This window comes from Cnephaeus nilssonii (genome assembly GCF_951640355.1).
Source record: "Cnephaeus nilssonii genome assembly, chromosome: 23".
NCBI classification, from domain to species: domain Eukaryota; kingdom Metazoa; phylum Chordata; class Mammalia; order Chiroptera; family Vespertilionidae; genus Cnephaeus; species Cnephaeus nilssonii.
Window position 1 is genome coordinate 16,024,426 of NC_137094.1, and position 23,254 is coordinate 16,047,679.

The window sequence follows — 23,254 nt, forward strand, 5'->3', positions numbered from 1 at the left end:
GCAGCCGGGGCAGGGCTCGGTCCCGCGAGGTCGTGGGCAGGTGAGGGGGTGTCCCCCGAGAGGCTAGAGCTGAGCGAGGGCAGACACTGATCGGGGGCGCACGGGGGCGCACGGGGGCGCACGGGGGCGCACGGGGGCGCACGGGGGCGCACGGGGGCGAAGGCGGGCACGGGACGGGGGTGGGGCCGGGGTAAGGGGTGGGGTTAGAAGGGAGCCGGGCACCGGGAGGAACCCCGGGGTGGGCGGATCGGGGGCGAAGTGGGCGGGGCTGGAAGTCCGCGGGGCGGGTGCGGCTCCAGGGGCGCGGGACGGGACGGGACGGGGCGGGGCGCGGCGGGAAGTGGGTGGGGCGCCGCCGGGAAGGGGGCGGGCGGGGGATCCCGGACTCGGGCGGCGAGCGGCGCGCTGGCGGGCGCGTGGCCTGGCGCGCGATGAGCGGGGCCGGCGGGGCGCGGGAGGCGGCGGGCGCGGCGCGGGGGCTGCGCGTGGACGGGCTGCCCCCGCTGCCCAAGAGCCTGAGCGGGCTGCTGCACTCGGCGGCGGGCGGCGCGGCGGGCGGCTGGCGGCACCTGGAGCGGCTGTACGCGCAGAAGTCGCGCATCCAGGACGAGCTGAGCCGCGGCGGCGCGGGCGGCGGCGGGGCCCGGAGCGCGGCGCTGCCCCCGAAGCCGCCCAACCTGGACGCCGCGCTCGCCCTGCTGCGCAAGGAGATGGTAAGGAAAGGGGGCCCCGCGGGCGGCGGGGGGGCGAGATCGGGGGACCCCGCGCTCCGCTCCGGAAGTCCCCGCGCCCACCCGCCCCTTGGGATGGGTGGCCCCAGGAGCCGGCCCGGGAAGACGGGCACTGTCCTCTCCATTACCCCTTTTTTCCCTTTTTCTTGTTTGAATATGTTTTTATTGACATTTTAGAGAGGAAGGGAGAGAGGCAGAAACATCGACGAGAGAGCTGCCTCCTGCAAGCCCCCGACCCCCGGGCCTGTGCCCCGACCGGGCAGCGAACCGACGGCCTCTTGGTTCCTGGGTCGGCGCTCCGCCCCTGAGCGCACCGGCCGGGCTCCACTACCCTTTTGACTTGCCCTCTCTGTGCTCACGATTTGGCCCCCCGCCCGGGGGGTAGGGGGTCCCCCCTTTCCAGGGGCCGCTTTCAGAGACCCGCCGCCCGCCCCAGTCCCGCCGGTTCGGAAACTCCCGGCGACTTCCCGGGTCGGGATCCGCTCCCTGCGCGCCCGGGTGGGGGTGGTGGGGGGTGGTGCAGAGCGGTGTGCGATGGCGTTTTCCTGCCCCGAGGAGGGCAGCTTTGTCCGAGCGAGTGTAGACAGCGGATTGGAGCAGCCCTGGCCCCCGCCCCCCCTCCCCGAGGGTCCGATTACCGCGAGGGGGGGCGGGGCGGCCGCAGATGGTGGTGGAGGCGAGGCGCCCCCAACCCGTCTCCGCGCCCGGCCGGCAGCTGCGCTCTCGGGTGGGTCTGGGGGAAGCGCGCGGGCCTGCGGCTTGTGTCTGGGCTCCAGACAATGGGGCTTGGTTTTGCTCAGCCCTGGGGTGTCTGGGGAGCAGGACACGCAGTTTAGGTGACGCCGAAAGCGGGGCAAGGGCAGGGATTTAAGGTGTCCGCGAGCCTTTCTCCAGCCTCGGTCAGGCCAGGCGAGGCCAGGCGAGGATCGAAACCTGCCTTCTTTCCAGCCCTCTTGCAGGGCCAGGGTCCCCTTCCCCGCCGGCCCTGCTTTTAGAATCTGCAGGCCCAGGTAGGTACTCCATGTAGGAAATCAAATATACACGGAGTGGCCAGATGATGATGATCTCTGAACGCATCATCATCTGGCCACTCAGTGTCTATCCTACATAATAAAAGGCTAATATGCAAATTGTCCCCGCGACCAGGAGTTCGACCAGCAGGCAGGCCGGCCAACTGCCCATGTCCCCTTCCCCTGGCCAGGCTGGCCGGACCCCACCCATGCACGAATTCATGCACCGGGCCTCTCTAATACACACACTCACACACACACACACACACACACTCTCTCTCTGAGTGGCCAGATTATTATGCGTTCAGAGATCATCATAATCTGTCCACTCAGTGTGTATACGAAGACTGCTTCTCTCTCTCCCAAGAATACATTTTCCAAAACATTTATCACAGGAATCCTTTATTCATCTAGAGATTGTTGACCGAAATCCAGCGGGTGCACCCTTTTCCTTAGAGGCGCCCATCTGTCCTGAGAACGGAGACCTCATTCAACGTAGACGCGCAAGCGGCCTGCACACTTTTTCATCCATTAGATTCTGTCTTCTCCCCCTGGGCCTGGACGCGGATTCCAAGCCTTTCTGAGAAGGTTCTTGAAGCTGCTTACCGAATGACTCTTAATTCCCAGCAGTTTCTGTGGAACGGGTCCACGTTCCTAGAAACCAGGGCTGGGTTCGAATTAGATAATAAACCTCTGCCTGCTGTGTGCAGAGTCTGAACTCAGAGGGAGGGTGCATGTGGGGGTGAAATAGGAAGGCCCCCCCCGTGCCGGATCACTGACAGGAAGTCCTGGGGGCCACTCCTGTTTGGCTGCTCCCTGCTTTGTAAACATGCTCTGAAGTCCTATTGTGGCCGCTTGGGAGGCCGAGAGCTCTGCTGGGAAGTCATTTTCCAGGTTCCTGGCGGGTTGGGGGGGGGGGGGGTGGGGAGAGAAGGGAGGTGCGGGGGGGGGGGGCATCAAGTACAGCCCAACCTTGTCATGGTGCCTGGGGCGGGCCAGGGCTCTCTCTAAGTCTCTTTGAAGCACAAGGAAAATAAACAGCACTGTAGGTCTGTCTGTCTGTCTGATATTTGGCTGAATGGTAGGTCTGTCTGTCTGTCTGTCCCTCTGATATTTGGCTGAATGGTAGGTCTGTCTGTCTGTCTGATATTTGGCTGAGATAAAGAGAAGGAGGGGGTACGGGCCTGGACGAGTCCCTTTAGAGAGACGCCACCAGGTCTTGGAAAGTCCTGTGATGTTCGGCTTTTTAAGAGGTTTGCTAACTTGGGGCTGAGGCGGCTGAGCAGTCAGCTCGGGGCCGAGGCTCCCTTTGCGGGAGGGGCGGGGCCTGGCGAGATAAGAACGGAATTATTTGCAGAACACGCAGTGTGTTGATCTCTTTCCTCTGGAGGCCTGAGGTCACATCTGTGTCAGGGGATGCAGCTAGAATTCATGGCAGAATGTGATGAATCCTACTTTCTTTTTCTTTTTTCTCAGCCCTGGCCTGTTTGGCTCAGTGGGTAGCACGCCGGCCCTCAGCGTGAAGGGTCCCAGATTCGATTCTGGTCAAGGGCACGTACTTCGGTGGCAGGCTCCATCCCTGGCCCTGGTCGCGGGGGGGGGGGGGGGGGGGGGCGTGTGCGGGAAGCAACCCGTGGATGTTTCTCTCCCACATCGACGTTTCTCTCTCTGTCTCTCCCCCTCCCTTCCACGCTCTCCAAAAATCCATGGGAAAATGTCCTCTGGTGAGGATTGACGCTAACAGCAGTCAAGTCCTGTGCCGGACAGAAAGAGGGCTGGGCCCCTGGAGGCGACAGGATCCTCACCGGGGAGAGGCCACGGCCGCAGGCAGGAACAGAGTGTCCCCCCTGGGAACAGCATGGGGAGGCCCGTGAGCCCCAGAGGCGCTGGGACGCGGGCCAGGGTTGGCCCAGCCTCAGAGAGCCAGGGAGGTGTTGAGGCAGGAGACGGCACGGGGTTGGGGTTTGAGGGCAGGTGTAGGAGGGAGGGCGAGATGCCACAGCTGTGCACGGAGGAGGGGAGAGCCTCCAGCCGGGTGGGGACCCGTGCACGGGGGACGAGAACCTGACGGGAGACACTTCTCTGCAGCAGAATCGGCAGGAATTGCTGATTCGATATTCAGAGTCGGGGGAGGGGATGAAAAGGAATCAGAGGCGACGTGGGCTCTTTATGGAAAGTGCCGTGAAGCAAAGCAATTCAAGAATTGCCCACAGTCCTAGCACCTGGAGAGAACCCTGTCCGTATTTTGGGGTGCCTCCTGGGTAAGCCCAACGTCAGTGCCGTCTGTGCCTCATCTGGTAACTTCTCCAGGTGATAGACACTCAAAGTCTATTTTACAGTTGTTGTTTTTTTAATATATGTTTTTATTATTTCAGTGAGGAAGGGAGAGGGAGGGAGAGGTAGAAACAACATGATGAGAGAGAATCATGGACCGGCTGCCTCCTGCACGCCCCCTACAGGGATCGAGCTCTCAACCCAGGCATGTGCCCTGTCTGGGAATCGAACCCTGACTCCTGGTTCATAGGTCGACGCTCAACCCCTGAGCCACGCCGGCCGGGCTATTTTATAGTTTTTAAAAAGTCACTCAACACGTAAATACCTCCCCTGCGGTCATAAATTCAACCGGAGTCTCCAGTTCCCAAGGCCTGTTTAATGAGCGTGTTATACTGCCTGCATGGTTACACACACACACACACACACACACACACACACACACACGGAGCACATTAAACATTCTGGTTTGCTTTTGGGGGGCACATGTTGCAAACATTTTCCAGGTCAATATATATGTATGTCGCCGCGTCATGTTCCATTCTAGGGCAGTGATGACCTTGAACTCTCATTGGGAAGGCGGAGTCTGTTGCAGGAGTGGGGGCTGTGTTCCAGGGGAGGTGGTTTGCTCTTACATCTGTGGGAGAGTATGTTGTTGATAGTCAACGTTTGAGAACATGGAGCTGGAGGCTGGAGGAGGTAGTTTGGGCTGGAGAGAATGGATGGGAGGACGGTGAGCGTGGAACCCGGGGGAGCTGGTGTCCGGGGCGTGTGAGGGCCGGGGGAGGCTGTGTGGGCAGAGGGTCCTGTCCCATGATGCCCTGCTCTGCTCTCAGAGTCTTGGTTTCTTTTCCTTTCTTGCTATATTTGCATGGATTTCAGAGAGAGAGAGAGATAGAAACATCGATGCAGAGAGAGGCATCGATCGGCTGCCTCCTGCATGCCCCACACTGGGGATGGAGCCTGCAACCCGGGCATGTGCGTGGACCTCCTGGTTCATAGGTTGATGCTCAGCCACTGACCCACGCAGGCTGGGCTCGACTGTAGATTTTATTTTATTATTATGTTTAAAATATATTTTATATTTACAGAGAGGAAGGGAGAGGGAGAGTTAGAAACATCGATGAGAGAGAAACATCGATCAGCTGCCTCCTGCACACCCCCTACTGGGGATGTGCCCGCAACCAAGGTACATGCCCTCGACCGGAATCGAACCTGGGACCCTTGAGTCCGCAGGCCGATGCTCTATCCACTGAGCCACACCGGTTAGGGCTCGACTGCAGATTTTAGAGGCCAGGTGGGCAAGGATGCCCTGGGGGGGGGCTTGGGAAGAAGGCCGCAGCCCTGGTGCACCTCACTCCCATCGGAAGTGCTGCCCTTTGGCGCCCGGGAGGCCCTCCTCACTCCACGGAGACTTCAGACCCCGATGTGAAAGCGGAATTGCCCAGGGGCCCGGGCGGGAAAGCCTTCGGACAGACCACGGGCTCCCTGCACAGGAAACCAGCCCCGAGCCTGGCCGCGTCAGATACTCGCCCCTCGCGCCCCGCTTCCTCCTCCCGAGCCCCGGCCTCCTGGTCACCCCATTCCTTGCCCACATGGTCCAGATGTTTCCAGGTGCTAAGTAGCCAGGGCTGGTCCGGTTGCTCCTTCTCTGCGGCGGCTCGCTCCTTCACGGACAGTGAACACAGATGTTTCTTCTCCCCCCCAAGAACCTGGGAGACAGGTAAACCGTGGTCTTCCTTGGGGTTCCACGGACATTTTTAAGATGGGCGGCCTTTTATGTTTTTTTTAAGATATATTTTTATTGCCCTAGCCGTTGTGGCCCAGTGGATAGAGCGTCGGCCTTTGGACTGAAGGGTCCCAGGTTCGATTCTGCTCGAGGGCACATGCCCGGGTTGCGGGCTCGATCCCCAGTAGGGGGCGTGCAGGAGGCGGCCGATCCATGATTCTCTCTCATCACTGATGTTTCTATCTCTCTCTCCCTCTCGCTTCCTCTCTAAAATCAATAAAAAAATATATTTTAAAAAAGATACATTTTTATTGATTTCAGAGAGGAAGGGAGAGGGGGAGAGAGAGAGACAGAGACATCAATGATCGGCTGCCTCCTGCACGCCCCCTGCTGGGGATCGAGCCCGCAACCCGGGCATGTGCCCTGACCGGGAATCGAACCCGGGACCCTTCTGATCGTAGGCCGACGCCCTATCCACTCCTACGGAGCCAAACCGGCGAGGGCGTCTTTTCAGTTTTTATTTATGAGAACTTTCTGTTCACTCTATGACCGGCCCTTAGAGCTGGGCGCGCTGGCCTAGTTTTGCAGGCACGAGCATCCTGTCTTTAAGGATGGGCGAGGGAGGGCTGTCCCTGACTGGGGTCAGGGTGGAGACGGGAGGGCCTCTGTTTTGTCCTCTGACCAGGGTGACTCCAGGGGAGGGGTGACCCCTGCAGACACCAGGGCCCCAGCCCGGAGGCCCGGCTGCAGAAGATTACAGAAATGCGTGTGGAGGCTCGAGACCGTGAAAAGAGGGTGTTTTATTAGGTTGTTGACTGTACTCAGAATCAGAGGCAAAACAGCCACATTCCACAGTGTTAAAGAGAAATGACAAGCTACTTAATATCCCTTATAAAAAAAAACAAAACACACCACAGGTTTGCCAATGAAAACAATGAGGTGTCATGTAACGGACCAGCAAAGATTTAAAAGAATGATCATGCCTGGCCGGTGTGGTTCAGTGGTTGAGCATCGACCGATGAACCAGGAGGTCACGGTTGGTTCAATTCCCAGTCAGGGCACATGCCCGGGTTGTGGGCTCCATCCCCAGTGTGGGGCGTGCTGGGGCAGCTAGCCAATGAGTCTCTCATCATTGATGTTTCTATCTCTCCCTCTCCCTTCCTCTCTGAAATCAACAAAAATATTTACAAAAAAAAAGAAAACCCAACTCAGCCCGCCTTCCCTAGCCAGAGGCATCTCTGGGAGGTGCAGAGGTGGGGTGAGCTTCGCGTCTCGTCTGGCTTAATCTGGGGGTGCAGGCGTGCAGCCCGGTCTATTTCCCGCCTGTGGATGACCGTCCCTCTTCACAGTCTCGTCCTCAGCTTGGCGACACTAAAGCATTTGCAGGAGGTCACGTAGCACAAGCACATTTCGGCCCCGGGGAGGGGAACGTCCCGCAGGAGACAGAACCCACGGGAGCTTGGAGGCCGGCTCCTCCTTTCCTAAATAGTATGCAGGTCAGAGTCCTTCCGTCAACACATCTTTTCTTCGGAAATCAGGTTACGATCCGTTAGGTCACCGCTTGCTTTCTTCCATTCCGGCCCGGCGGATCCTCGCGAGACACTTCAATTAGATTTGGGGCATTCACCGCGTCCTGTCTGAGCCGCGTTCGCCGGCGTCCGTACATGCTTACTCACGCATGGCATGGCACACGGGTAACGCCACACGTCCTCCCGTGGTCAGTGAATACACATTCATAGCAGAACATCTAGGAATCTCAGGAAAGCCCCCAATAAAAGCCACCTGTGACCGCAGCTCCTGGCTCTCCCTCGGCTGGCAGGGTGGTCTGGGCGGGCAGCACAGGCTGGCGGGGGGGCCCTGGGTGGAGGGAGACCTGCAGGCCTGGCCCAGCGCCCGGTCTGCCGTGGCCGCAACCCCTCAGTGCTCCAGTCCCCCACCTCAGCAGTCCACACCTGCCTCCCAGGAACAAGGGCATCGATCACAAGTTTGTGAACAGCCCAGATTGTCCTCTCTACAACCAATCCCTCGAGGGGAGCTAGTTAGCTGGTTAAAAGCTGGGCAGTGCCCGAGCTGGTTTGGTTCAGTGGTTAGAGCATTGGCCTGCGGACTGAAGGGTCCCAGGTTCGATTCCGGTCAAGGGCATGTACCTTGGTTGTGGGCACATCCCCAGTGGAGGTGGGGGGGGGGATGTGCAGGAGGCAGCTGATGGATGTTTCTCTCTCATCGATGTTTCTAACTCCCTCTCTCTTCCTCTCTGAAAAAATCAATAAAATATATTTTTAAAAAATAAAATAAAAAAAAAAGCTGGGGAGTATATTTTAAAATATATTGTTATGGATTGCAGAGATGAAGGGAGAGAGAGATAGAGAGAGAGACATCAATGATGAGAGAGAATCATGGATCGGCTGCCTCCTTCACGACCCCTACTGGGGATGGAGCCCGCAACCCGGGCATGTGCCCTGACCGGGAATTGAACCAACCGTGACCTCCTGGTTCTGAGGTCGGTGCTCAACCACTGAGCCACACTGGCCGGGCCCAACTTTTATGTTTCGTTTCTTCAGCAAAACAGACGTTTTCTTTTAATACGATTTTTTATTGCTAAAAATTCCCGGAACGTGTTTCGTGGATACTTTGCTGTGAGTAAACAAAACTTGAACTCTGGGAGGTTCCCTCCGTCTTCTCAGCCTGGTTTGTTCGCGGTGAATGTTTCCGTTGTCATTTTACCGACGCTAGGAAGGACTCCCTCCCCGATGACACCCTCCCAAGTCATTCAGAAGCCGGGCGACCCTAAACCGCTGGGAGCCCCCGCCCTGTCTGAGGCGAGTCTGTGCGGCCAGCCTCTTGGGACTAGTCGAAGCCATGTGGATGTCGGGGTATAGGGAACACCTGTGTGTGCGGGCGGGTGCAGGCGCTCTGTGGGAAAAGACCAGGAGACTCTCAGGAGGGTAGCAGGCGGCCTGGAAAAAAAAAGTCCTTTTCTGCTCTAGCTGGGTTGGCTCAGTGGATAGAGCGTTGGTCCATGGACGGAAGGGTCCCGGGTTCGATGCTGATCAAGGCCAAGGCTCTCTGTTGCAGTCTCCTCCCCGGCCTTGGTCCGGGCGCGTGGGGCAGGCAACCCGTCGATGTCTCTCTCTCACGTGGATGTGTCTCTCGGTCTCTTCCCCTCCCTTCCGCTCTCTAAAAATCGGGGGTGGGGGGGGGTGCGAAATATCCTCGGGTGAGGATTAACCAAACAAACAAACACACAAGAAAAAAAAAAAAAGAGTTATTTTCGGAATCCAGCTGTGAATGAGATCAGCCGTCCTCCAGGGACACGTGGGACGGCAGGCTTCCTGTGCTGGTAGGTTGGGGGGACAGTGGGGGGAGTTAGTGGGCGCCCCCCCATCCCCTCACTTTTTCCTGAAAGGACGAGGGATTCTTTCTCGTGCGGGGTGTTAGCCGGTCCTGAAGCAGGACCCTGCAGTTAGTGCTCATGGGTGGTCCTCCTGTCCCCTTCCCATGGCCCTGCGCACACGCCTCGCTCCCACCTGCTCTCGGGAGGGGACCTGCTTTTGTGTCTTCTGCTCCCATTTGACAAAAGGTCTTTTTTTCTTTTCAATATGTTTCTATTGATTTCAGAGAGGAAGGGAGAGGGAGAGAGAGAGAGAAACATCAATGTGAGAGAGAATCATGGATCGGCTGCCTCCTGCACGCCCCACACTGGGGATGGAGCCTGCAACCCGGGCAGGTGCCCTGACCGGGAATCGAACTGTGACCTCCTGGTTCATAGGTCAACTCTCATGCACTGAGCCACGCCGGCCGGGCAGGAAGGAGGCTTTAAGGGGACAGACTGGGGGGGAGGGGACCCAGCCTGACCCATTGCACGAGGTGCAGATATGAGACAACAGGCCACAGAATGCCACCTAGGGATGCCCAACTTCCCTCTGGAAAATTCACGGGCGAGTGTCAGGCGAGTCCTGGCTGGGAGGCTTGGGCTTGGTTTGTTCCTGCCGCTACTTGCCTCATGTCCTAGCCCTTTGGGAGGGTTTCTGGGAAAGGAAGGCAGTTTGGTGCCCGGAGAAGCAGGGACTGGGCTGTGTGTGGGCGTGGAGTGCACGTGTGTGTGTGTGCTCGCGGCCCTGCTCAGTCCGTCTGAATGCTTGGCACCTGCTGGGTGGGGTGGTAGGTGTGAGCCAGGCCAGCCGCACTCCTAGGCGGGCCAGCCCTCCGTTTCTAGGCCAGCGCTCCGCCCCGGGACGGGCACCCTGTGAGTCACCGGCGGCTGCAGGCAGCGGGGCCAGGACAGGTTCCCACTCCGGCCCGGTTGGTCTCCTCCCGGGACACCTTGGCAATGGCACCTCAAGGGAAAAGCCTGGGGCGCCAGAGCTGTGAGCCCAGGCCTGGGAGGGTGCCAGTCAGCGAGGGTTCGATGGCATGAGCTCCGCCCCCTCCCCCCCTTCTGTCCTGTCCACCATTCATTCCCAGCCGGGAACTGTCTTGGGATCCCCCAGCTGACCTATTGGCAACCGAGTGGCACCGGAGAGTGATCTTCCAGATGAATATTTTCTGTGACACTTCAAATACACACACACACACACACACACACACATACGTATACATATTTAAAATATATTTTATTTATTTTTTACAGAGAGGAAGGGAGAAGGATAGAGAGTTAGAAACATTGATGAGAAACATCGATCAGCTGCCTCCTGCACGCCCCCTACTGGGGATCTGCCCGCAACCAAGGTACATGCCCTTGACCGGAATCGAACCTGGGACCCTTCAGTCTGTAGGCCGACGCTCTATCCACTGAATCAAACCGGTTAGGGCTATATATTTTTTTATTGATTTTTTTTTTTTTTTAGAGGGAGGGAGGGGGTGAGAGAGAGAGACATCAGTTGCTTCCCAAATGCATCCCAGCCGTGGATCAAACATCAAACCCAAAACCTGGGTATGTGCCCCGATTGGGAATCGAACCAGCGACCTTTTGGTGTACGTGATGATGCTCCGACCAACTGAGCCACACCCGCCAGGGCTTTCCTGTGACTTTTTGAGCAAATACTGGTGTGACTCTGGGAGGGTGTGACTTACGTTATCCAAGTTTATGCTCCTTGTCATAAATCCTAGGAAAGACCGGCTGAGTCAGGATCTCATGGTTGGGTTGTGTTCAAACCCGGACACTGGAGAGGGAGGCCTCCAGGAACAGAGAGAGTCCAGTGGGAAGGGTGGACGGGTAACGGACCGAACGCCCTTGTGAACAGCCAGGAGGACCTGAGGGTATTCGCTGGGGAGGACAGACGCCTTTTCTCAGGGGGGAGCGGGGTAGAGTGAACATCACCTTCAGATATTTCCAAGGTGCTTAAGAAAGAGGAAGTAGGTTTGTATGTGCAATGGTTACACTGGCGTGGCTCAGGGGTTGAGCGTCGACCTATGAACCAGGAGGTCATGGTTCGATTCCCGGTCAGGGCACAGGCCCGGGTTGCGGGCTTGATCCCCAGGGGGGGCGTGCAGGAGGCAGCCGATCCATGATTCTCTCTCATCATTGATAGTCCTCTCTCTCTCTCTCTCTCTCTCTCTCTCTCCCCCCCCCCCCCCCCCCCCCCGCTTCCTCTCTGTGCTGCCCCAGGGCCTGACAGTGACTGTCGCAGGGGCTTCTCTGACTCTGATCATAGCGAGAGGTCAGGACACACCTGTGTCTGTCTCCACATCCCGAGTGAAACCCGCGGGGCCAGCGGCATGTGCAATGCAGGGCGTGCCGGGTGAATTCCGCAGGCGTGACCCTTCCCTGCCACACGGAGTCAAGTCTGAGGTGTGGGCATCACACCACAGTTCCGGTGTCTCAGCCCTGGCCATGCTGGGCCGTCGGTGCGGGAGGCGTGTGCCGGCCGAGCAGGCCCAGGCGGGCGCCGAGGCTCCCCTGACGGAGCCTGCAGAACTGACGTCTCCCTTCTCCCCCAAGGTCGGCCTCCGGCAGCTGGACATGTCGTTGCTCTGCCAGCTGTACAGCCTCTACGAGTCCATTCAGGAGTACAAGGGCGCGTGCCAGGCGGCCTCCAGCCCCGACGGCGCCTACGCCCTGGAGAACGGCTTCTTCGAGGAGGAGGAGGAGTTCTTCCAGGAGCCCAGCTTGCTCCCGGACGGGAGGCAGCGGGGGCCGCCCAGGGACCCGAGGGACCCGGCCCTGCCCGCAGGCCCCCTCTCCGGCGGCGACTGGATTCTGGAGTCCATCTAGACCCTCTGGATTCTAGAGGGTCTCCGGAGGGTCCCGCCCACTCCCGGGCCCAGGGCCAGCGTTTTGCTTCTCTGTCGAGGAGGCACGTCTGCGTCTGCGTTGGGCGGTCCGGTCCCCAGGCACCTGGGACCAGCGGCCAGTTCCGGCGGCAGGGACACCTGGTGGCCGTCTGTGTTGCTGGCGGAGTTCCTGCTTAGGTGATGAGGAGGTGCCGGGCGGCGTCCTGGACATCCTGGACACCCGGGTACGGGCCACTCCCGCCAGGACTCGGAGTGAGCTTTTCCGGAGCTTTCTTTCTCTGTCGGCTGCGTTACCGACCGTCCGGGGACTCGGGGACAGCTCGTTACCGACAAAGCAAGCGCTGCGGGTCGCACCGGCCGCTGCGGTCTCTTGTGGAAATGCGTCTTGTTCTTTGCCCATCAGCTGGAGGAGGGAGGAGGAGAACGGGAGGGCCTGCCGAGGGGGAAACTGGGCTCCTGTCTCGTGTCATGCGCTGTCGGGGGGCAGACGTTTCTGTTTGGAAAGATTCTGGATGTTAACTGGGATGTGAGAAAGCACACCCCCCTCTTCACTCAGAACAGAGATCACCTCAAGCCTTAATCTATTTATTCAGAGCCTTTACGAACACGTTACACTTTGTAGGTTAAAGTGAGGATAAAATACGTTGACCTCTGCCTGTGGTGGCGTCTTCTTTTGGCCTGAAATCAGAATCCACTTCCGTAGCTGGAATGCACTGGATCTAATCAGAAACGGGGAGGAAATGACAGTCTGTCTCCTTGCCAGGAAGAGTCTGGAAGCAGCTCTGTTCCCCTGCCGGCTGCTGCTTGGAAGTGTGTGTCCACAGCGGGTGGTTCATAGGGAGGTCTCAGCGCTGCTCGGCCTTTTTTTTGTTGTTGTTAATCCTCACCCGAGGATATTTTTCCATTGATTTTTAGAGAGAGAGGGCAAGACAGAAACACATCGATTGGTTGCCTCCTGCACATGCCCTGACCGGGGCCCGTGCCGAGGAACGTGCCCTTGACGGGAATCGAACCCAGGACCTTTCCGTCCACAGGCTGATGCTCTATCCATTGAGCCAGACCGGCTATGGCCTATTGGGCCTTTCATGCTCTAACCCCCTGTTCCTCTCCTTCTTTTTTGGGGGTGAAGATTGCTATTGGCACCTCTTTCGTGGCAGAGAGGGGACGTGAGACTCCTCGGGAACGCGTGCTGGCGGCCTGTGTGTGCAGGGCCCTGCTTCGGGAACTGGGCGAGGTGCTGGGAGGGAGCAAGTTCCTGCTCATTTCCTGCGTTGAAAGGAGCAGCTACATGGGGGGGAGGGTGGCTTTCAGCATGTGACATACTGTCCAGTGGGGACAAGAAATCGAAAGTGGTAAGATCAGCCTTTGTCAGTTTGGCTCAGTGGATAGAGCATCGGCCCGCAGACCGATGGGTCACGCGTTAAATTCCGGTCAAGAGCAGGTACCTCGGTTGCAGGCTCGATCCCTGGCCCTGGTCGGGGCACGTGCAGGAGGCAATCCATTGATGCGTTTCTCTCACATCGATGTTTCTCTCCCCCTCCCTTCCCCTCTCTCTAAAAATCAGTGGGAAAATGTCTTTGGGTGAGGATTAACAAAAAAGGAAAAAGGAAGTGAGAAGGACACACAATCTCCGGCCCGCCTGGACCCACTGAATTGGGCCTGTCTTTTTAAAATATATTTTTATTGATTTCAGAGAGGAAGGGAGAGGGAGAGGGAAACATCCATGACGAGAAAAGATGGGCTGCCTCCTGCATGTCCCACACTGAGGATCGAGCCCACAACCCAGGCACGTGTCCTGACCTCCTGGTTCATAGGTTGAAGCTCAACCACTGAGCCACACCCCTATTTAATTCCTCTTTTTCTATATTATTCTGTTTTATGGACAGTAAATTATCCCTTTTCTTAACAAGGGGAAATAGACCCAGGAATCCCCCACTAAACTAGGTGTGCAGACCAACGTAGTTCCAGGGGTTGGTCCCCCATTAGACCAGGCGTAGAGGCCAAGGTTTTAGCCCCAATGTTGCCACTATATAAGCATCCTAAGTACATCCCTTAACCATCCTAACCTTTAGTTTCTTCATATAAGACTATGATTTAAAAACGACTTTTTAGCTCAGTGGTTGAATGTCAACCTCTGAACCAGGAGGTCACGTCACGGTTCGATTCCCGGTCAGGGCACATGCCCGGGTTGCGGGCTCGATCCCCAGTGTGGGGCGTGCAGGAGGCGGCCGATCCATGATTCTCTCTCATCACTGATGTTTCTATCTCTCCCTTTCCCTTTCCTCTCTGAAATCAATAAAAATATATTTTAAAAATAGAAGTAAAAAAATACTTTTTAAATGTTTTCGTCTTTTTTTCTGTCTTGTAAATACCTAAAAATATTCTCTTTGGCTCATATATACAGCACGATGTTTTCCTCCAAATTTAGCTCAAAGGGCTTCAAACACGGATAGAAAACCTTTGAACAAAAGACCCCTTGTCCGTTTCTCATGGGCCTCGTTCAAGTCTACATAGTGCTCCCCCCGAGCGCTTCTGGCTCTTGGCTATGTTGGAAACTCAGCAGCCACCAGGGGGCGCTGACAGCATAGCCACCATCTGACCCATGACTGGTGGCTGAATGCCCATGCTTTTCAGCATATGGGATATCTAAAAGGGATTTAGCTTGGCTGGTGTGGCTCAGTGCCCGCCCGTGAATCGGGAGGTTGTGGTTCAATTCCCTGTCAGGGCACATGGGTTGCGGGCTTGATCCCCAGTGTGGGGCGTGCAGGAGGCAGCTGATCAGTGATTCTCATCATTGATGTTTCTCTCCCTCCCTCTCTCTCACTTCCTCCCTCTGAAATCAATAAAAATCTACTTTAAAAAAATAAAAGGGATTTAATTTTTATACCTTCGAGTGGTTTTCTGTATAAATGCCTTGTTTGTTGTTAGTAGGCCACATCCAATGAGTGAAAGAACAAATGAGTGAAATGGGAAGAGAGAAAAGGGGAGAGGTAATATTGATTTAATAACAGCTTCATTGAGGTATAATCCACTCCTGTAAAGTGTACAATTCAGCTGTTTTTAGTTACTTATTTCTGGATCAGTTAATTTGCAAGGTAACTTACAGGGAAAGATACTGAATTGAGGATTGACAAAAGCTTAGTTTTTTCTGACTTTATTAAAAGTCATAAGAATACAAAGTATTGTTTTAAATGTGTTATTTAAAGTCAGTAGCAAACATTTAAATGAGAAGATAAAAGCGTGCAACAGGAGACAGATTTGGATGGATCTGAGTGCATGTTCCTCTCTTCATTTAAATGCTTACCTGTCCCTCTTCGCTGGTGCCCCCGTCCTGCAGCAATGCCGTGTGTGTGTGTGTGTGTGTGTGTGTGTGTGTGTGTGTGGTTCCGGTGCGTGTGTGTGTGTGTGTGGTTCCGGTGCGTGTCTGTGCCTGTGCCTGTGGTTCTGTTGTCTCCCGTAGGTGGGGTGAGGGCTGAGGGAGGTAGGGTTGGGGTTTCGAAGGCCATGACCATGGCTTTCTTTCCAGGCAGCCTATCTAAGTCTTGGCTTCATTTCACTCCACAGGAATGAGGAGTTTGGCTGTATTTATGTCTTCTCTTTCTCAGATGGAGCTGGCCATGCCACAAACAGTAAAGAATAAAACTGTGGGTGATAAAAGAAGTATCTGGAACAGCACGTTCTGCTGAAATCATATCAATAAACACTTGTTAGGGAGGGCCCTGTTCTATGGGAGGCAGAGGAACCCGGGCCTGGACTCTGGGCACCGAACTTGGCCCAGTTTGTGGGAGTCAGGCACAAACACAGGGGACTGTATTTTCGGGCATGAGCAGGTATAAGACACGAGCTAATGTAATGGCGGATAAAGGTCTTCAAAGGGCTGTCAAAGACAGGTGACCGTATTTTCCTAACCGGAAGTCATAGAGGGGGCATCGTGTCCACCACGGGGGCAGCCTCAGAGGATCCGGGACGGCCCTGGGCACTGGGTCCTGGGCCCTGGGGGCGGGAGGGAGGGAGGGAGGGAGGGAGGGAGGGAACAGATGGTTGGAAAGGGTGGGGGAAGGTGTCGCTGGGACCGACTTCTGAGTCTGAGGTCCTCGCAGGAGTGAGTGGGAGCGCGGAGTCAGGTAAATGGCGAGGACAGGGCTCCTTTGCGGATGTCTGAAGAGGACACAGTGAAGGGCCCTGTGAGGCACGCCCTAACGTCCGGAGGCATCAGGTGTGTGTGGGGTGCGTAAGGCCTTATTCACGGTGACACCTGTCTGCCTGGGGAGGGACGCCTGTGTGAGTGCAGGCACCAGGCGCCGCTGTACCTCCTCAGAAGTCCTGCGACTTGTAGACCGTGCAGTCGCTCCCGATGTCCCACTCCATCCTCCTGAAGAAGTGGACCATGGCGCTCTCCGTCAGCAGGCCGCACACGATGGCCAGGAAGGACAGCTTGCGGCGGGTGTTGAGCGTCACTGCGGAGGCAAAGGCACACGGATAAGTTCTTCAGGGTGGAACGACGAGACGTTGTCATTATGTCGTGACAGGTAGATTACGTGACAGGTAGATTACGGGGTGTGGAGGGAATCGTTTTTAGAAAAACTCATTTGTTCTTATTAACTTATGCTGCTACCTACTCGCCCTTTCCCAGCTGCAAACCTGTTGAGAGAACCAAAGCAGCGGCTTATAACAAAAATTCTCCTGAACTCAAGACACAGGTTCCCATTAATATTAAAAGGGAAAATCAAATACAGATTCTAAGGTCATCAAGGAAATAGCAGAAAAAATGGGTACTTGTGGTTTTACAGGTGACAAGACGATAAGCATTATGGTAAAAAGCATCAGGTAACGGCTCGTGTCAAAGAGCACTCCTCACAGTGTGTGGGAAAAGGAAGAACACAGAGCAGCTCATCTCTCCCTTTGTCCTTGCTCGACAGCTGCCTGACCGTGCAAATCTGAACAAGCCATTCATAAATAAGTCATTCATAAAGTGGAGATAACAATGGCTGCCCTGCTAACCCCACCGGATAGAGGCAATGCATATGAAAACATTTTGAAAACTACATGTACCATGTGGTGAAACCGAACAGATACTAAAATACGTGCTAGGTAGAACGCACTATACAAATGGTAGGCACTGTCATTATTCTATAAGGATTTCCAGTTTTTAACAGGTCATATAAAAACTGTGATCTAGAAATAAAAGGCTATAGCTTTTTAAAAACATATATATATTTTTACTGATCTCTGAGAGGAAGGGAGAGGGAGAGAGAGAGAGAAACATCAATGATGAGAATCACTGATTGGCGGCCGCCTGCACAACCCCTACTGGGGATGGAGCCTGCAACCCGGGCAGGTGCCCTGACAGGGAATCGAACCATGACCTCCTGGGTCATAGGTCAAAGCTCAACCACTGAGCAACACTGGCAGGGCAAAGCCTAGAAGCTTTTATATCCGTGGAAAGCTGAGAAGACAGAGTAAAACAGACATACCTCTAATTGCCTGGAAATTTGAGGTAAGGACAAATAGTTTGATGAGCCTCAGGCACAGCGGTGTATACTCATGTTCCCAAATGACAGCTGGGATCAGCAGGAGCTTCCCGTAGCTGGATAACAGCAACGCCTTTAGCAGCAAGACGAAGTTGGGGTTCTTCTTCGTTGCGATGGATCGTTCTATCCACAGGAAGGTAAAAATGCCAATAAAAAAGGCAGCTTGTTCTAAAAAAGAAAAAGGGAAATAAAAATCTTACGAATGTCCCAATCCAAAAAAACCATGTCCTCATGAAAGCAAACAAACCGCAACCCCGAAATACAATGTATTATCAAGAACAACTGTTTTTCCCCTTTCTCTCCTTTTTTTTTTTTTTTTTTTCATTTCCTTTTGTGTCAAATCCTGCTGGTATAATTTTGGAAATATACCTTAACAATTCTTTTTTTATTTTTTAATCCTCCCCTGAGGATATTTTTTCCATTGGTTTTTAGAAAGAGTGCAAGGGAGGAAGAAGAGAGAGAGAGAGAGAGAGAGAGAGAGAGAGAGAGAGAGAGAGGCAGCTAGATAGCCAGACACTGATTGGCTGCCTCTGACCAGGGCTGGGGATCAAACCGCCAACCGAGGTATGTGCCCTGGACCTGAAATTGAACTCGAGACCCTTCGGTCCACAGGTTGCCGCTCTAACCACTGAGCCGAACCGACCAGGGCTCAATCTGTTTTAATAAAGATGGGGCCCAGGTCATTTTCAAAATGGAAAATGAGAACTTAAATTTAAGGATTTTTATCAACAATATTATGTCTCAAAATATTTTATGAAACTCTTTAATCTGGTAATATCCATCAGATGGATAAAGACCATTTAATTGATGGTATTTCCATACCATGAGTGTGGTAACAAATAAAAAAGTAAAAAATCAGATAATTTAGATAAACTCATTTAGCAGGTTAGGGGCAGAACTGAAAATTAAACCTCAAGTCCTATATTAACTAGCAGCTCTTACCATGCGCCTTATTTCCAATAACAAGAGCAAGTGCTAGTTAACTAAGGATAGAAAGCATGACGCCCGCCCAGCCGCGGCTCAGTGGTTGAGCGTCGACCTGTGAACCAGGAGGTCACGGTTCGATTCCCGCTCAGGGCACATGCCCGGGCTGCGGGCTCCATCCCCAGTGTGGGGTGTGCAGGGGGCAGCCGATCCATGATTCCCTCATATCACTGATGTTTCTCTCTCTCTCCCTCTCCCTTCCTCTCTGACATCAGTTTTTTAAAAAAGCAAGCAAGCGTGGCCTGTACCCACCTAGAGAAGCAATGGCGAACATTCTGTAGAAATCCCACTCCTTGGCGTATCTGATAAAGTCGTCGGGATCCGTGTTCTGGCTGGAGTCTTGGAGCTGCCACCACCTCAGGTACGCTTCACAAAGCAAGCAAAATATGCAGAGTTTTCCATGCATCTGGCGGTCAAAGACACGGCACCGGCCAGTCAGGGAAAGCAGCAGATAACGGTTTCTCAGTTTCCTACCAGTGACCACATTCTTCAATATCCACTAAACACGGTGCACTTAATCAACGATTATTTCTAGAAACTTCCACACATTGTCAAGTAAAAAACCCACCCTCATCAAGATTTCTTTTTTTCAGAAAAGGTTCTTTAATTCTGTTCACAATGATTCTTTTAAAATGCAGAAGCATCATCGAGCAAAATTAGAAAATTAAAAAAATAAATTGCCACAACTTACGTTTATTTTAGTGTTGAAAAGAATATGCCGGTAGGCCTGGGCTTTGCACAAAATAGCATTAATCAGAATTATAACAGGATCGTACTCGATATATTTGTCCACAGGTTTCTGGCAGGATTTCTGAAATAATGCAAAAACAATATGAGAACAAGGAAATTCACACATTCTGAAGTCTTAAAGGGTTTCAAAATAGCAGGGCCTATTCTGGACTTGCACAGCACGAAGGCCACACCAGCATTTATGTAAATACGCTTCCATCCAAACACAAACTGTTCATCTGGTCAAGACACAGTTTCAGAAGTGACTAACTACAATCATCCAGGCGAGAAGCATTAACCTTTTAATCTCTCATTTGAGAAGCTGAAAGGATATTTGATTTAAAGACTGATTTTTAGCAGGAAAGTATCCCAGAAAATTCTTTGTTTGTAGGAATCGTTGTACATTTATCACGTACTTTCACTGATAAACGGTTGCCTGTTGGCCCACAACGTTGTGGTTCTTGAAACATGATTTGGAGAAAAGGGTTCAGAAAGGAACCCTGCACCCAGAGCTTCTGAGAGGTACAAACGGGTCAAGAATGTTAGGTACCAGGCGTGGCTCAGTGGTTGAGCGTCAACCTGTCAACCAGGAGGTCACGGTGCGATTCCAGGTCAGGGCACATGCCTGGGGTTGCGGGCTCCATTCCCAGTGTGGGGCGTGCAGGAGGCAGCCGATCCATGATTCTCTCTCATCATTGATGTTTCTCTCTCCCTCTCCCTCTCTGAAATCAATAAACACCTATTTTTTTTATTTATTTAAATATATTTTATTGATTTTTTTACAGCGAGGAAGGGAGAGGGATAGAGAGTTAGAAACATCCATCAGCTGCCTCCTGCACGCCCCCTACTGGGGATGTGCCTGCAACCAAGGAGCCAAACCGGTTTCGGCTATAAACACCTATTTTTAAAAAATAAAATAAGTGACATCTTTGGTCTCCCAGGCTCATTCACACCAAGAGAACCTAAACATGGGTTATGGAGCGTACGAGAATGCTAGCCCTTGTCTATCAAAGGGGGAACATGCAGGAATAAAACAGCTTTAGTGTGATCCCAAATGTCAGCCTCATCCGATCTTTTTCATTTCTCTGCACAGCACCCGCATCCATGTCCGCCCGAGGTCCGTTCGCCGGGTGAGGGCTCACCGGCAAACAGGACCCCCAAGAGAACAGCAGTGTGCGGTGGTGAGTTCCCCATCGCTACAGGTATCCAAGGAAAGGCGTGGCCGACCTCGGACGGGTCTGCTGAGCATCCAACTGCAGACTGTACTACAAGATCCTGAAACATGATTCTTATCACCCTCAAAAGCTGGTACAGGTTGGCCCCCAAATCTCGCCACCCCGTTTTCTCCCCAAGGACCCCACACACACAGGGGACCACTCACGCAGATGGTTATCTTCAGCACCCCGTGGTTATAGTCTCGGTACAACTCCTTGGCCTCCTGGTTGCACTCGATGCACCTGTACTGGCAGGAGGCCGAAGGGGCGGCGGCAGGAGGAGTGGCTGGCACCTCTTCGGGGTTCCCCTTGCCCGCCGTCACCCCCTCGGGGCTCCCCTTGCCGGGCCGCAGCCCACCCCGCCCACCAGTCCCCATTCCTTGGCCGCTGTAGCCCAGAACTTCCGATTCCGCGCCGCTGGGAAGACGTCAGAAGCCAGAACGGAAGGTCTGCGCCGCGCGGTGCTTGCTGGGAGTCGTAGTCCCCTTATCTGAAAGGGGGCCCCCGAAGCGGGTCCCGCGGGACTACAACGCCCAGCAGGCAACGCCGCTCGCCTCTCCGCCCCTTCCCGCCGCCCACCTGCCGGCCGCGGGGTAAGTCTGGGAGGCCGCAGCGCCCGGCGAGGGCCGCCGCACATGCGCCGTGAGGGAAGATGGCACCTGCCGGCTGCCGCTGCTGCTGCTGCTGCTGCTGTCGCTGCTGCCGGGGAGACGCTGCGGCCGCCGCTCGGCGCGCGCTGGTGCTGCTGCTGCTCGCGGTCCTGCCCTCCGGGCCCGGCGCGCTGGCCACCGAGCACTACACGCCGCTGTCCCTGCTCAAGCAGGAGCTGCAGCACCGGCAGCAGGAGGCCCCGGCGGGCGGCGGCTGCAGCCCGCAGTCCGGGGACTGGGGGGACCAGTTCTCGGCCGAGTGCGGCGGTGAGTGGGCGGCGGCGGCGCGCGGGCGTCCGGGTCGCCGGGGGGGTGCGGGGGGTGCTGGCGGGGCCGTGGGGGGGCTGCGGGCCGGGCCGCCCCGGCCTCTCGGACGCCGGCCGCGACGTGTGCTCCTGTGCGAGCCGGCTCCACGCGGTGTCACGCCGGGGCCGCTTCCTGCCGCTCGCACCCTCGCCGCCGCGCGCCCTCCTCCCGTCGCCGGCCCGGGAGGGCGGTGAATGGAGCAAAGAGCTGACTGACCACAGGCTCCCGGGCCGGGGCGGCCTCCCCCCGAGTCCCAGCAGCTGCGGGAAGGGAGGTGGAGGAGATGGCAGGCGGCCAGGGAAGCCCCCGTTCCCGCCCCGGCCCCCCCCTCGGGTGCCGTGGGAACCGGGGAGGGACTGACGGGCGGACGGACGGAGGGGGACGCGGCCCCAACCGCGGGGCCCGCGCCGGGGCGCAGGGATGCCTGGCCCATGTTTAGGCCTGGAAATCGGGTGTCCCGACCCCCCCGGGCGGATGCTAGTATGAAACAGCCTCTGCCATTCGATCCCTGGAAAGAAAGAGGGGAACCGAACCGCGAGCCCGGCTGATCTGCTTGTCGGCATCTCGCTTCCGGTTGTTGCGGACTGACCTGGGACCTGTCAGGTGTGTCCCCGAAGGTGAAAAGGGCCCCCGCGGGCCTCCAGCCTGCGTGAGAGTCCGAGCTGCGCGCGCGCGCGCCGGGGAACCGGGCCAGCTCCATTCATTGCGCCGGGCGCCCTTGGCCGCGGTGGAACCGGCCAGGAGGGATGCCGCAGGGGCGACCGAGAGTCCCTGTGCAGGTTTTGAAGTTCTGTAGCCCAAGCTTTCACCCTGCAGCCGCCGCCCTCCCTTCCCTCCCCGCTTCCCTGGACTGAGTTGCCTTAAGCCTCACTTTTCCAAGGTCTGGGTCCACCTCCCTCCCTTGTATGAAGTGGCTTTTACGGCCTGAGAGCTGTGTTCTTGGGCATTCTGTACCTGGAAGACAATAGTATTTTTCTTTCTTTCTTTTTTTTTTTTTTTTGGTTGAGATGAGATGTCAAGATTAGCACACACTGATTTCCTTGTAGCACCGCCTGACTTCCTGGAGGAAGTCCCCGTCCCCCGAGGAGGGGTATGCGACTTGCTTTATTGTGTAGCGGAGCCTCAGACTTTGGCTAGTCACAGCACGCACCACCTGGGAAGGAGGAATGGGTTTTATACCTGGTCGCTCTCTGTGAATCGGAACAAGCGAATGGCCTGTCTTTGCAAAATGGTCCCCCCTCTAAAGGGAAGACACTGTTACCTAATGACAGGGTTTTGAGTGCGTGCGGGTGAGGAAAATGAGAAATCGCTAACCTTATCTGAGCGCTTGCTGTGTTGTCAGAGCTTGAGGGCGGTCAGGCCCTTCTCTCAGTCGGTCAGGACACCCGTAACCGCAGCATAGATAGGATGGTAGTTCCTGTTTCAGATGAAACCCAGGCTCAGTGAAATCACCCCTTCCCTGCGGTCCCACAGCTGCGAACCGGGGAGCCCAGGTGGTTAGGCCCCCGGATAAAACCCTGTCTTAACACTAAGTGGTTGTAGGTAGGAACACACGTCTGTAGTCTTTACTAGCAAATAGTATACACTGAGTGGCCAGATTGTTATGATCTCTGAACGCATAGTAATCTGGCCACTCAGTGTGTGTGTGTGTGTGTGTGTGTGTGTGTGTGTTAGAGGCCCGGTGCATGAATTTGTGCATGGGTGGGTTCTGGCCAGCCTGGCCATGGGGAGGGGACATGGGCGGTTGGCCAGCCTGCCTGCTGGTCGAACTCCTGATCGAGGGGACAATTTGCACATTAGCCTTTTATTCTATAGGATATACACTGAGTGGCCAGATTATTATGAGTTCAGAGATCATCATCATC

The 23,254-nt window shown here is 55.3% G+C and overlaps 3 protein-coding genes across 8 annotated transcripts in view; 2 read left to right on the plus strand and 1 right to left on the minus strand.

The window, feature by feature from the left end:
- Window positions 1-393: 393 nt before the first annotated feature.
- Window positions 394-11,969, plus strand: FAM89A (family with sequence similarity 89 member A). Its single transcript, XM_079763576.1, has 2 exons — window positions 394-713; window positions 11,683-11,969. The coding sequence occupies exons 1-2, from the start codon at window positions 432-434 to the stop codon at window positions 11,953-11,955; spliced, it is 555 nt and encodes a 184-aa protein (XP_079619702.1). The 5' UTR covers window positions 394-431; the 3' UTR covers window positions 11,956-11,969.
- Window positions 11,970-12,333: 364 nt separating this feature from the next.
- ARV1 (ARV1 homolog, fatty acid homeostasis modulator) lies at window positions 12,334-20,833 on the minus strand. 3 transcript variants are annotated; one of them, XM_079763575.1, is made up of 6 exons: window positions 20,601-20,833; window positions 19,182-19,301; window positions 18,743-18,896; window positions 17,450-17,674; window positions 16,286-16,432; window positions 12,334-12,468 (listed from the first exon to the last, which is right to left on the minus strand). In XM_079763575.1, the coding sequence occupies exons 1-5, from the start codon at window positions 20,808-20,810 to the stop codon at window positions 16,290-16,292; spliced, it is 852 nt and encodes a 283-aa protein (XP_079619701.1). In that variant the 5' UTR covers window positions 20,811-20,833; the 3' UTR covers window positions 12,334-12,468; window positions 16,286-16,289. The 3 variants fall into 3 exon arrangements, with proteins under 3 accessions (XP_079619701.1, XP_079619700.1, XP_079619699.1); XM_079763574.1 differs by lacking the exon at window positions 12,334-12,468 and adding an exon at window positions 15,200-15,617; XM_079763573.1 differs by lacking the exon at window positions 12,334-12,468 and having other exon boundaries at window positions 15,200-16,432.
- A 192-nt stretch (window positions 20,834-21,025) lies between these two features.
- TTC13 (tetratricopeptide repeat domain 13) overlaps window positions 21,026-23,254 on the plus strand; it is a 44,931-nt gene continuing 42,702 nt past the window's right edge. For 2 of the 4 annotated variants that reach the window (XM_079763489.1, XM_079763492.1), the window contains exon 1: window positions 21,027-21,350. In XM_079763489.1, the coding sequence (XP_079619615.1) occupies window positions 21,086-21,350 (265 nt within the window). In that variant the 5' untranslated portion in view covers window positions 21,027-21,085. Of the gene's footprint in view, window positions 21,351-23,254 lie in introns of all 4 variants that reach the window. The other 2 variants (XM_079763490.1, XM_079763491.1) reach the window with 2 other exon arrangements.

Coding starts and splice junctions, on each gene's coding strand:
- ARV1 (XM_079763575.1), bottom strand. CDS start 20,810: ATGGGGACTGGTGGGCGGGGTGGGCTGCGGCCCGGCAAGGGGAGCCCC. Junction 18,897..19,181: donor TTTTCAACACTAAAATAAAC/GTAAGTTGTGGC, acceptor TTTGACCGCCAG/ATGCATGGAAAACTCTGCAT. Junction 17,675..18,742: donor GTTCGCCATTGCTTCTCTAG/GTGGGTACAGGC, acceptor TTTCTTTTTTAG/AACAAGCTGCCTTTTTTATT.
- FAM89A (XM_079763576.1), top strand. CDS start 432: ATGAGCGGGGCCGGCGGGGCGCGGGAGGCGGCGGGCGCGGCGCGGGGG. Junction 714..11,682: donor CCCTGCTGCGCAAGGAGATG/GTAAGGAAAGGG, acceptor TTCTCCCCCAAG/GTCGGCCTCCGGCAGCTGGA.